The 14,022-nt window shown below is 42.3% G+C and overlaps 1 protein-coding gene across 4 annotated transcripts in view; it reads left to right on the top strand.

Moving 5' to 3' along the window:
* Positions 1–13,422, top strand: part of TSGA10 (testis specific 10) — a 272,162-nt gene extending 258,740 nt beyond the window's left edge. For all 4 annotated transcript variants that reach the window (XM_078776738.1, XM_078776741.1, XM_078776742.1 and 1 more), the window contains one exon: positions 12,668–13,422. In XM_078776738.1, the coding sequence (XP_078632864.1) occupies positions 12,668–12,758 (91 nt within the window). In that variant the 3' untranslated portion in view covers positions 12,759–13,422. The remainder of the gene's footprint in view (positions 1–12,667) is intronic.
* Positions 13,423–14,022: the final 600 nt, after the last annotated feature.

Below are 14,022 nucleotides of genomic sequence, written 5' to 3' on the forward strand. Positions count from 1 at the left end.
TCTGACTCTATCTTTCTCTTTCTCTTTCTCTTTCTCTTTCTCTTTCTCTTTCTCTGACTCTATCTTTCTCTTTCTCTTTCTCTTTTGCTGACTCTATCTTTCTCATTCTCTGACTCTATCTTTCTCTTTCTCTGACTCTATCTTTCTCTTTCTCTTTCGCTGACTCTATCTTTCTCTTTCTCTTTCTCTTTCTCTTTCGCTGACTCTATCTTTCTCTTTCTCTGACTCTATCTTTCTCTTTCTCTGACTCCATCTTTCTCTTTCTCTGAATCTATCTTTCTCTTTCTCTGACTCTATCTTTCTCTTTCTCTGACTCTATCTTTCTCTTTCTCTGACTCTATCTTTCTCTTTCTCTGACTCTATCTTTCTCTTTCTCTGACTCTATCTTTCTCTTTCTCTGACTCTATCTTTCTCTTTCTCTGACTCTATCTTTCTCTTTCTCTGAATCTATCTTTCTCTTTCTCTGACTCTATCTTTCTCTTTCTCTGACTCTATCTTTCTCTTTCTCTGACTCTATCTTTCTCTTTCGCTGACTCTATCTTTCCCTTTCTCTGAATCTATCTTTCTCTTTCTCTGAATCTATCTTTCTCTTTCTCTGACTCTATCTTTCTCTTTCTCTGAATCTATCTGTCTCTTTCTCTGACTCTATCTTTCTCTTTCTCTGACTCTATCTTTCTCTTTCGCTGACTCTATCTTTCTCTTTCTCTGACTCTATCTTTCTCTTTCTCTGACTCTATCTTTCTCTTTCTCTTTCTCTGACTCTATCTTTCTCTTTCTCTTTCTCTGACTCTATCTTTCTCTTTCTCTTTCTCTTTCTCTTTCTCTTTCTCTGACTCTATCTTTCTCTTTCTCTTTCTCTTTTGCTGACTCTATCTTTCTCATTCTCTGACTCTATCTTTCTCTTTCTCTTTCTCTGACTCTATCTTTCTCTTTCTCTTTCGCTGACTCTATCTTTCTCTTTCTCTTTCTCTTTCTCTTTCGCTGACTCTATCTTTCTCTTTCTCTGACTCTATCTTTCTCTTTCTCTGACTCTATCTTTCTCTTTCTCTGAATCTATCTTTCTCTTTCTCTGACTCTATCTTTCTCTTTCGCTGACTCTATCTTTCTCTTTCTCTGAATCTATCTTTCTCTTTCTCTGACTCTATCTTTCTCTTTCTCTGACTTTGTCTTTCTCTTTCTCTGAATCTATCTTTCTCTTTCTCTGACTCTATCTTTCTCTTTCTCTGACTCTATCTTTCTCTTTCTCTGAATCTATCTTTCTCTTTCTCTGAATCTATCTTTCTCTTTCTCTGACTCTATCTTTCTCTTTCTCTGACTCTATCTTTCTCTTTCTCTGACTCTATCTTTCTCTTTCTCTGACTCTATCTTTCTCTTTCTCTGACTCTATCTTTCTCTTTCTCTGACTCTATCTTTCTCTTTCTCTGACTATCTTTCTCTTTCTCTGAATCTATCTTTCTCTTTCTCTGACTCTATCTTTCTCTTTCTCTGACTCTATCTTTCTCTTTCTCTGAATCTATCTTTCTCTTTCTCTGACTCTATCTTTCTCTTTCTCTGACTCTTATCTTTCTCTTTCTCTGACTCTATCTTTCTCTTTCTCTGACTCTATCTTTCTCTTTCTCTGACTCTATCTTTCTCTTTCGCTGACTCTATCTTTCTCTTTCTCTGACTCTATCTTTCTCTTTCTCTGACTCTATCTTTCTCTTTCTCTGACTCTATCTTTCTCTTTCTCTGACTCTATCTTTCTCTTTCTCTGACTCTATCTTTCTCTTTCTCTGACTCTATCTTTCTCTTTCTCTTTCTCTGACTCTATCTTTCTCTTTCTCTTTCTCTTTCTCTTTCTCTGACTCTATCTTTCTCTTTCTCTTTCTCTTTTGCTGACTCTATCTTTCTCTTTCTCTGACTCTATCTTTCTCTTTCTCTTTCTCTGACTCTATCTTTCTCTTTCTCTTTCGCTGACTCTGTCTTTCTCTTTCTCTTTCTCTTTCTCTTTCGCTGACTCTATCTTTCTCTGACTCTATCTTTCTCTTTCTCTGACTCTATTTTTCTCTTTCTCTTTCTCTTTCTCTGACTCTATCTTTCTCTTTCTCTTGCTCTTTCTCTTTCTCTTTCTCTTTCTCTTTCTCTGACTCTATCTTTCTCTTTCTCTTTCTCTTTTGCTGACTCTATCTTTCTCTTTCTCTGACTCTATCTTTCTCTTTCTCTTTCTCTGACTCTATCTTTCTCTTTCTCTTTCGCTGACTCTATCTTTCTCTTTCTCTTTCTCTTTCTCTTTCTCTGACTCTATCTTTCTCTTTCTCTGACTATATCTTTCTCTTTCTCTTTCTCTATCTTTCTCTTTCTCTTTCTCTATCTTTCTCTTTCTCTTTCTCTTTCTCTTTTGCTGACTCTATCTTTCTCTTTCTCTGACTCTATCTTTCTCTTTCTCTTTCTCTTTCTCTGACTCTATCTTTCTCTTTCTCTGACTCTATCTTTTCTCTTTCTCTGACTCTATCTTTCTCTTTCTCTGACTCTATCTTTCTCTTTCTCTCTATCTTTCTCTTTCTCTCTATCTTTCTCTTTCTCTGACTTTATCTTTCTCTTTCTCTGACTCTATCTTTCTCTTTCTCTGACTCTATCTTTCTCTTTCTCTGACTCTATCTTTCTCTTTCTCTTTCTCTTTCTCTGACTCTATCTTTCTCTTTCTCTTTCTCTTTCTCTGACTCTATCTTTCTCTTTCTCTGACTCTATCTTTCTCTTTCTCTGACTCTATCTTTCTCTTTCTCTTTCTCTTTCGCTGACTCGATCTTTCTCTTTCTCTGACTCTATCTTTCTCTTTCTCTGACTATTTTTCTCTTTCTCTTTCTCTTTCTCTTTCTCTGACTCTCTCTCTGACTCTCTCTTTCTCTTTCTCTTTCTCTTACTCTATCTTTCTCTTTCTCTTTCTCTGACTCTATCTTTCTCTTTCTCTTTCTCTTTCTCTATCTTTCTCTTTCTCTTTCTCTAACTTTCTCTTTCTCTTTCTCTTTCTCTTTCTCTATCTTTCTCTTTCTCTTTCTCTATCTTTCTCTTTCTCTTTCTCTATCTTTCTCTTTCTCTTTCTCTATCTTTCTCTTTCTCTTTCTCTTTCTCTTTCTCTATCTTTCTCTTTCTCTTTCTCTTTCTCTTTCTCTTTCTCTATCTTTCTCTTTCTCTGACTCTATCTTTATCTTTCTCTTTCTCTGACTCTATCTTTCTCTTTCTCTTTCTGTATCTTTCTCTTTCTCTTTCTCTTTCTCTTTCTCTTTCTCTATCTTTCTTCTTCTCTTTCTCTCTCTTTCTCTTTCTCTGACTCTATCTTTCTCTTTCTCTTTCTCTTTCTCTTTCTCTATCTTTCGCTTTCTCTTTCTCTTTCTCTTCATCTAATAATAATAATAATAATTCATTTATTTTGTATAGCGCTTTTCATGAAGCCCAAAGGCGCTTTGACAGAGTGCAAAACATAATGCATAACAAAACATGAAAACAACAATTGCAAAAAGACAAGAATCAATAGGGAAATATTTAAAGCAAAAGGAGGGAGAAGGATAGTGATAGTCAGGGGTTAAATGCTGTGGGTTGAATGTTGAATGCAGTGCTGAACAGGTGGGTCTTTAGTGATGTTTTGAATGTGGTGAGTGAGGAGGAGTCTCTGATGGTGTGAGGTAGTGAGTTCCAGACGGTGGGAGCAGCGATGGAGAAGGCCCTGTCCCCCCAGGATCTGAATTTGGTCCGGATGGGGGGGGGGGGGTCAGTAGGCCATGGGCCACATATGGTCCACGAGCATCCCCCCCACCTCTAAACCAAACCAACTTTTTTTGAAGCCCAGAGGCATACTAAACACGATTCCAAATGTTACCAAGAAAAATTTAGGGATGCAATGCCCATTTCGGCTCAACAAAGTAGGGTACCCTCATAATTATGCCGACGCTCTCCGACGTCGACCGAACTTTGACTACTGATTATAATCTTCCACCAGAGGCCTCAAATAGCTCCTATTTCAATATATGATATACCAAATGAAAGATTATGAGCTGTTCTTTTTGAATATGTGGTAAATGCAAGTTTTCTCGCAAGTTTTCACAACATTTTTCTCACTTCGAAGGATCTCTGTTGGGCGAACGTCTCGATGTTTCATTCCCTCTCCAGAGTCGGCCAGCATATTTGCCATGCTGAGAGTAGCATTAACATACTGCGACCTTGCATGTGTGGTTCTCACCCAGCGCTGGTAGGCACTGTAATTCGTCATTATACCTGAAATTCCTGTACCTCCACCACCATGAGACTTGGCATGACGCATAAACGTTTCTTCCATGGTCTTGTCCACGTCACACCTATTGCCAGGGATAAACGAACGTGCCACACTTATGGCACCCCTCTCAAGGAGTTCCTCTGCTCCAGGATGAGATGTTTCTATGTTGGCTATGAAGACTGAAAAGAAGGTCGTGTAGCGAGCATAGTTTTGTGCTCCAAAGCTGAAAAACAAGTCGCTCATCTGGCTGATACACTGAGAGTAGAGCTGAAAGTTGTTCACCTTTACTGCCTCAATCAGCGATAGTACGAGACCAAAATGATCCATGTAGCTAATCCACAGCTGAGCTGTTTTCCCTAGCTTTCCAGATCGAACTTCACTGCAAAATTTGGCATATCGCTTGATGTGCTCAGTGATGCTCTCGTCAGATAGAACTGCGTTCAGGTTTTCCGCATTTGGCGAATCAATCAAATGTGTTAGTCTATCCCTTGAGTCATCAGGGAGACTGGTCATCAGAAGGTCAGCATTGTCCTGTTTGCTGAACTGTTCCATGAGTAGTCGTTGCAGTGACTCTAACATGACCTTGTGGCAATGCATTGCTCTTTCATAATGTTTTCCAGTCATCACACCTGTCAGTGAACCAGAACCAATCAACCCAGCTTCTAGCAGGATATCAGACAGACCAGAGCCAAACATCTTCTTGCCGATCACTTTCAGATATGCGCAGGCGAGATGAAAGGTTCCAATCAACACGATGTGTCTCTCGTATCGTATTGGGTTGTTCCATATCAGGGGGAATGCCTTCATGCATACCCCCAAGTCGAATGTGGTAATCACATAGTGTTGATCGACTTCACTGGTTGCCTGCTCAGAATACCGAAGGCATTCCTGTACAGTCTTGTACTCTGTTATCGGTTCAGCTATGACTGGGTAATAGTCGATAGTTGTTAGACTTCGAGGAACTGTTCCTGTCTGCGACAGGAAACCATTCCAGCTTGCAACCTGTTGCTCATCTTTGCATCGATTTCTCAGTAACACCCAGAGGGTCTGTAAATTCATTGATTCTTCACGTGCTTGAACAGCACCAGGATATGTAAGCTGGTTGATGACAAGCAATGGACTATTGCGACGTGCCACGTAACAGTCTGCAAGAGAATCCTGTTTCTTCAGCGTCATTGATCGTTGCTTGTTCTTTGGTAGTGCTGGGATTTCTGGTTTTGAACCACCTGTCTCAGATCCTTCGATATCTTGGAGCATGATCCCATGAGCAGTGTGGACAGAGGACTTGCCAGTCATATCATTAAGCAATTGGTCAAAGTTGTCGAATTCTGAGTGAAATACACTGGGTGCTGTGGGTGACCTTACGATCTGACTTGACAGCATTGAGGATGTTTCAGTCACAGCCTCAGCCAATGCTGTCTCGAGCTCCAAAGAAAAGCTGTAACTCTCACAATGACCAAGACGATTTAAGAGTGTTACTAGCTTCTCACTCCGAAACAGGTGCCGAAGAGTCATACACAGAAGTATGTGCTTTGGGTGCTTCCATGATCCATTTGTTGCCGCTCGACAGAGGTCTTGACCTATTGACTGAACAAGTCTATGAACTCTTGCTGATGTATGAACTGCTTTGCCAGTTATCGCATAGAGTAAGAAACGTTCAATTTCTGCTGGAATTACTATCTGGTTGTTGGTAAGGTCTTGAGCTGTTGGTGGCCATTTGACCTCTGTAGAGTTATTGTATGCCTCTTGTATTGACTGGTGCATTTGTGTGCCGACAAGTGCAACTGTGTCTTCTGAAGCTAATTGATAGGCTTTTCGAACAGCTGAATCGACATTAATTTGAGTATTGTATACCAAGTATGATTGGAAATCTCCCATTTGACAAAATCCCAGGCTCCTTTGGTAAGCATCATATTTCTCGAGCTTCTTCTTGAGGTTGGTGCTCCTGAAGTTGGGATTCGGGTGTGGACTGTCCTGAAGCCTATTGGTGTAGACCTTCAGCAAGACAGATAGCTTCATAATTTTCTTCTCAGCAATAATTTCTTTGCCAACCACTTTTGTCACTTCTGCCATTGCCATCTGGTGAGCTTTTTCTACTTCACGCTGTCTCTCTTGTTCATCAAGTCGATCACTTCGCCATTTTTCAGGGTTCTGTGTGTATCTGTTTCGACATGACCTGTGAAACTTTGCTTCACATGCAAAGAGGTCATGCCCCCTGATGCGTAAAAGGAGAGTTTCATCATTTCGCACCTCTGCTACATCAATGACATGTTTCCAGCCTTCCCGTTCAAAGTCTATGAGGCCTTCGGTTGTCCAGCTGCCTTGGATTTTTACTTTCTTTCTTGCTTCTGATCTGCAGAAGATACAATCAGCATGGAAGATAATGTGATCACTAGATGATCGGCGGGTTGATCGGGATTCTGGCAAAGATGATGTTTCTGCTTCTTTTAAGCGGTTCAGATTCATCGTAAAACGTTGATAGCATTCCCGGTGAAAAGCATGCACTTCTTCAATAATGTCAGCTAGTTTTCTGCATGATTCTTCAAGTCGATAGGGTGAATCTTGAGGTTCAGCCATTCTTCTACGCTTGATCTCCTTCAACTTTTCCATCTTCAGTTCCGGATCCTTTACATTCGTCATCAGCTGTATTGGTCCATACTTCAGCCCTGGTACGTGTATGATGCAAATGGGTTCCGTGTCAGATGTACAATGCTTTCGCTTCTTGTGGGATGTCGAAGCCATGGTTAGATGCACGGTTCTCCAAGTATAGATGTCAGCATCGCAGTCTAAGTCCTACTCGCATCTGAAAGTACACATAAAATAAGAATTAAAAAAGCAGTTACTATTTTGCTTAAGTTAATAACAGGGGTTATTTATCCATATATCAAGATATCCATTATTTATAATTAGTATAATCTGCAAATAGAAAACTTAAATATGTAAATTGACAGCAGTTAAACTTAATTAATTCAAATGGTTGTTACCTGTTTTCTTCCATATTGAGGAGAGATCTTAACTATGTATTTAAAACATTCATTTGTGGAAAATGAATCTGAAATGCAACTAAAATAGGCATGGGTTACATATTCATTTCTTTTAGTGACAATCCCCATAGTTGTAGGAGAGGGCACTGTCATGTCACTTTTGGTGGCAAATTTGGATTTTGCTAGCTAGTGACAATTTTTCTTGTGATCTAAAAAGTGAATCAATTAATTACAATGCATATAAAAACATTACGGGATCATGCCGATGGGTATTGCCTGCATAACTGGATTCAATATAGTGCATGTTAACGTTCCACAACGTTGAATCTAAAACATTCAAATGGCTGTTATTTCAGATTGGCTCTTGTTAGAAAAAATATGAAGGTATCGCCTGAAAGCAAATGTAATACACGATGAACAGATTAATACAACATTGAAAAGTTTCCATGTAAATAAATGTTAAAAAATCTGATTGTGAAATAAATACCAATATTTCATTGAAGAAGCAGTCGCGGGTTGAATTATTGTGTTCCGCAGAGCTGTTTATTTAACTAGTTGTCCCAATAGTTTCATTTACCACATATTCAAAAAGAACAGCTCATAATCTTTCATTTGGTATATCATATATTGAAATAGGAGCTATTTGAGGCCTCTGGTGGAAGATTATAATCAGTAGTCAAAGTTCGGTCGACGTCGGAGAGCGTCGGCATAATTATGAGGGTACCCTACTTTGTTGAGCCGAAATGGGCATTGCATCCCTAAATTTTTCTTGGTAACATTTGGAATCGTGTTTAGTATGCCTCTGGGCTTCAAAAAAAGTTGGTTTGGTTTAGAGGTGGGGGGGATGCTCGTGGACCATATGTGGCCCATGGCCTACAGGAGGTTGGTACCAGCAGAGCGGAGGTTGCGGGTGGGAGTGTGTCTGGAGAGGAGGTCAGCCAGGTAGGATGGGGCCAGGTTATGGAGGGCTTTGTAGGTCAAGAGGAGGATTTTGTACTGGATTCTCTGGGAGATGGGGAGCCAGTGAAGATTGTAAAGGACGGGGGTGATGTGGTCACGGGTCCGGGAATGGGTGAGTAGACGGGCAGCGGAGTTCTGAATGTATTGGAGTTTATTGGTGATTGTTGAGGGTGAACCATAGAGGAGGCTATTGCAGTAGTCCAGACGGGAGGTGATGAAGGCGTGGATGAGGGTTTCTGCAGCCGTGGAGGAAAGGGATGAGCGGAGACGGGCGATGTTTTTCAGGTGAAAGAAGGCTGTCTTTGTGATCTGTTTAGTGTATTTGTCGAAGGAGAGGGTTTGGTCAAAGATGACGCCAAGATTCCGGATGAGAGGGGAGGTGGATACTGGGATACCGTCGATGTTGAGGGCAAAGTTACGGGTGGATTTTGTGAGCGTTTTTGGGCCAATGATGATTATTTCAGATTTATCACAGTTAAGTTTGAGGAAGTTGATTTGAAGCCAGGATTTTATTTCAGAGATGCAGTTTGTCAGGATAGAGTGGGTGTCGGCGGAGACGGACTTGGTGGAGATGAAAAGCTGGATGTCATCGGCGAAGCAGTGGAATTGGAGACCATGACGGCGGATTAAGTGACCGAGGGGGGACAGGTAAAAGATGAAGAGGAGGGGGCCAAGAACTGAACCTTGGGGGACACCTTGGGGGAGGGGAGCAGTGGGGGATTTGCAGTTATTGATGGAGATGAACTGGCGTCTGTCAGAGAGGTATGATTTAATCCAAGAGAGGGCAGTGCCGCTAACGTTAAAGGTGGATTCAAGTCGGGTGAGGAGGATGGTGTGATCGATGGTGTCAAAGGCAGCGCTGAGGTCGAGGAGGACGAGAATGTTGAGGTTGCCAGCGTCAGAGGAGAGGAGAAGGTCGTTGGTGATTTTGAGGAGAGCAGTTTCAGTACTGTGGTTGGAGCGGAAGCCTGATTGGAATGTTTCATCCAGGTTATTGGCAGAGAGGTGATGTTTGAGTTGAGCGGCTACAGCGCGTTCCAAAACTTTTGACAGAAAGGGTAGGTTGGAGATGGGTCTGAAGTTATTTAGGGTGTCAGGGTTGAGTCCAGGTTTTTTCAGAATGGGGGTAACAACAGCAATTTTGAGGGATGGTGGGACGATGCCTGTAAACAGGGAGGAGTTTATTGTTGCAATGATAAGTGGAGAGAGAGCAGGGAGGGAGGCCTTGACAAAGCTGGAGGGGATGGGGTCAAGAGTGCAGGTGGCAGTTTTCATTCCTATGAGGAGTTCAGAGAGGTCAGTAGGGGAGACCGGGGAGAATTGAGACAGGGGAAGGCAGGATAAGGGGGGGCAGGTGGTTGGAGGGGGAGCGGGTGCGGCGGTGGTCAAGCTGTTGTCGATGTTGTCAATTTTGCGTTGGAAGAAAGAAAGGAAGGAGATGCAGTTGTCTACTGTGAATGACTGGGTGGTGGTGTCCAGGGGGCGGAGGAGTTTGTTTATTGTCGAGAAGAGTGCTTTTGGGTTTCCGGAGCCAGAGTGGATAATTTGAGAGTAGTTGGCGGAGCGGGCGTGGGAGAGGGCATCTTTGTAGTGTTGTAGGTGGTCCTTGTAGGCTTGGGAGTGAACTGTGAGACCTGTTTTATTGCGGAGTCTTTCAAGTTGGCGAGCACGAGTTTTCATCAGGCGGAGTTCAGGGGTAAACCAGGGAGCAGAATGGGTGAAAGAAACTGTTTTGGTTTTTACAGGCGCAAGCTGGTCAAGGCAGGAGGAGAGAGTGTGGTTGTAGTAGTCAGTGAGGTCGGAAGGGGTGTGGAGGTCAATGAAGGGAGAAGTGGACATTTTTTCAGAGAGGGTGGATGAGAATGAGGTAGGTGAAAGAACGTTTAGCTTACGGAAGTTGATAGTGCGATAATGTCTTGGTGTTGGGGTGGGGATGTTGATGGTCATAGTGATGGCTAAGTGGTCAGAGAGGGTGAGGTCAGAGCCAGAGAGATGGTGCAAAATTAATCCAGTGGAGCAGACAAGGTTCAAAATGTGACCACGGATATGCGTAGGAAAGTTGACATGTTGAGTGAGGTTAAAGCAGGTGAGTAAATCAGTGAAGTCAGTGGTTATTGTGGAGTCAGTGGAGTCCATGTGGATATTGAAATCACCAAGGAGGAGGATTGAGGGGGAGAGGGAACATAGCTGGGTCAGAAAGTAGGAGAAGTCAGATAGGAATAATGGGTGTGGTTTGGGAGGGCGGTAGACGACAGCCATGACTGACTGCGTGCGACCAGAGAGTTTAAAAGCCAGGTGTTCAAAAGATGAGGATGAGGCTGGTCCTGATGTCTTGACGGTGGATAACGGCAATTCCACCACCTCGGCCCTCCGAGCGTGGTTTATTGATGTAGGAATATCCATTGGGTGTGGTGAGGTTGAGTGTGTAGTAGTCCAGAGGTTGTTGCCAGGTTTCGGTGAGACAGAGAAAGTCCAGTTTGTTATCCAGGATGTATTCGTTCAGGATGAGGCATTTGTTGTTGAGGGACCGGGTGTTGAACAGGGTGAGCTTGATGTTGTTTTGAACAGCAGGGATGAATTCAGGTGATTTAGCCAGGGTTCGCAGGCAGGAGGTGCGATTTTGTGCGTTGCCGTGACGAGGTGCGCTTGGACGATGAGTGGGAGTGCGCTGAGCCGACCAGAGGACGGGGATGGAGTGACCTGATTATACATATACAAACTTACGACCGGAGCCACGGTGAATGTACCTGGGTCGTCGGAGGAGTCCATTAGATTTGATGGCAGAGATGCATGATGGGGTGGAGCGGGTATTGAGCAGAAGGAGCCTTGCGGCAGAGTACCGCAGAGCCATGCCAGGCAGGAGCGGAGAGACGAGACGGGGCCAAGGTTGAGGAGGTGAAACAATGGTCCCAACCCATGGGAGCAGGCCCAAGGAAACGAAGGAGACGAAGGAGCCAGGTAGGTGAAGCCAGGAGCAGAGTCGGGACCAAGCAGAGGGCAGACAGGAGCAAAGAGACGATCACGAGGCCAAGGTTGATCACGGCAAAGCGGGAAATGCAGCGGCAATCAACCGCCGCCGCTACAAATCAAGATCACGGCGGGAAAACCGCCGCCAAACCGCTGCGAAGGACACAACCCACGAGAGCGTGCCCGAGGAAACAGCGAGCAAGCGAAGGAGCCGGGCAGGCGAAGCAGGGAGCAGAGCCGGGACTATGCGGAGGGCAGACTCAATGGCCAAAAAATCCGCACGACCACCAAAAAAGCAAGCCACAGACAGTGGCCCGGTCGAAGAAGCGGCGAGCATGTGACGCCTGCGTCCTCTTCAGACCGGACCGGAAGCATAATCGTGTCTTCAGAGCTGCGTCCTCTGTGACGCCTGCATCTGTCTCTTTCTCTTTCTCTCTCTCTTTATCTGTCTCTTTCTCTTTCTCTATCTCTTTCTCTTTCTGTTTCTCTTTCTCTATCTTTTTCTCTTTCTCTTTCTCTTTCTCTATCTTTCTCTTTCTCTTTCTTTCTCTTTCTCTTTCTCTTTCTCTATCTTTTTCTCTTTCTCTATCTTTCTCTTTCTCTTTCTCTTTCTCTTTCTCTTTCTCTATCTTTCTCTTTCTCTTTCTCTTTCTCTATCTTTTTCTCTTTCTCTATCTTTCTCTTTCTCTTTCTCTTTCTCTCTCTCTTTCTCTGTCTCTTTCTCTTTCTCTCTCTTTCTCTTTCTCTTTCTCTCTCTCTTTCTCTGTCTCTTTCTCTGTCTCTTTCTCTTTCTCTCTCTTTCTCTTTCTCTTTCTCTCTCTCTTTCTCTGTCTCTTTCTCTCTCTTTCTCTCTCTTTCTCTTTCTCTTTCTCTCTCTCTTTCTCTGTCTCTTTCTCTTTCTCTCTCTTTCTCTCTCTTTCTCTTTCTCTTTCTCTCTCTCTTTCTCTTTCTCTTTCTCTCTCTTTCTCTTTCTCTTTCTCTCTCTTTATCTTTCTCTTTCTCTATCTTTCTCTTTCACTTTCTCTTTCTCTATCTTTTTCTCTTGCTCTATCTTTCTCTTTCTCTCTCTTTATCTTTCTCTTTCTCTATCTTTCTCTTTCTCTTTCTCTATTTTTTTCTCTTGCTCTATCTTTCTCTTTCTGTCTCTTTATCTGTCTCTTTCTCTTTCTCTATCTTTTTCTTTCTCTATCTTTCTCTTTCTCTGTCGCTTTCTCTTTCTCTCTCTTTATCTGTCTCTTTCTCTGTCTCTTTCTCTTTCTCTCTCTTTATCTGTCTCTTTCTCTTTCTCTCTCTTTCTCTGTCTCTCTCATTGTTTCTTTATACACACACATTGTTTTCTCTCTCTTTATCTCATTGTTTCTCATTGTCTCTCTCATCAAAAAGGTCTTTGAATATTAATGTAATGCATTAAGAATTGCTGTTTCTGTTTAATAAATGATTATGATTGTTGTGAGGAACAGCTTTCTGAAAAACAATGATGCATGTGAGTCTGTTTGTGTTTTCTGTTTAGGGAGCATGCAGCTCAAGACCTCAAGCGACGTGGCATCCCCTCCACCCTCTCGCCCTTGAGGTCACCACAAAGCCCAAACTCCCACTCATGATAATGTTCTAAAGATGAGAGTGCATATTTTGGTCCTGCTCCTTTAGATGTCATCCTTTATCGAGTGAGGAACAAGTATATTGTATCACAAGATACCATGCAGATTGGTGTAGCATCTAAATGTTGCTATAATATATTGCTGCAAACATGGTGGCTAACAATAATTCAGGATAATATCTTGTTTGATGACATCATTAGTTTTGCAAATGTTTTTTTAAATAAAGTGACACCACGTGGCAATACAGGTTGCACAAAAAGATACGGGTTGCTTTTGTAAACTATGTTCATGTTTTTACTGTGACTTTTTAGTCTTTGCTGAAAAAAAAATTATTTTGTTATTTTATCCTGCAATAGATTTGGGGTCAATATTTTGTACTTTTTGTAAGCACTTAGATCTTATCACCTTTCTTACCGCGTGCCCGTGCGGGGACACACACAGCACACACACAAACACACACACGCACACACACACGCACACCATTGATGTGACTTGTTTTTTGTTTTCCAATCCAGTACAACTTGTCTCGTGTTATATTCAGCTACGTCATTGTTTACTTTGTGTTTTAAGTGATTTGGTAATATTTACCTCTATTACTATGCCATTGTTTTATTATACAACAGGTGAATAAAATGCTTCTTGAAATAAATATTGTAATTCATTGCTATATTACATATTTTATTAATCATTATGAAAACTATATACGTATTTGTTACAAAATTCTCGACTGTTGAGTTGCCATACTGAATGACTATGACCATCAAATGTGTGTGTCTTCTGATACCTCAGGTAGATGAATGCCCCTGCCTTGCATAACCCCAGGTCACCTGTGGGCAAGGTGTAGTACCTGTTAGCCCCCCCTACCAGGGTAACGGTCCGCAGCCATGCGGTTTAAATGGCAGATGGCTCTGCACATCTGGTGGATGAGAGTCCAGTCGACTCCAACAGCATGGGCGGAAGAGGGTAAATTCCCCAACGGTCAGCAGAGGGACGGAGAGGAGTGGCCCTATCTCCCAATGGTGAAGAATCACTTTAAAAAATTAAATAATTTTCATATCCGAATCCATATTCAGATCTTTACCGAAATCGAATCGTCCTTGTCAGACACCAAACCGGTCCACCAAGTTTCGTCCAAATCCGTCCACAACTTTTTGAGATATTTTGTTCACAGACAAACGGACATACAGGGGTGAAAACATAACCTCCATCCACCTTTTGTGGCGGAGGTAATAAATATGAACAGGTCAGGAGAATTGCCAATAGCAAT

The sequence above is a fragment of the Myxine glutinosa genome, chromosome 4, assembly GCF_964187855.1.
Source record: "Myxine glutinosa chromosome 4, kmMyxGlut1.1, whole genome shotgun sequence".
Taxonomy (NCBI): Eukaryota; Metazoa; Chordata; class Myxini; order Myxiniformes; family Myxinidae; genus Myxine; species Myxine glutinosa.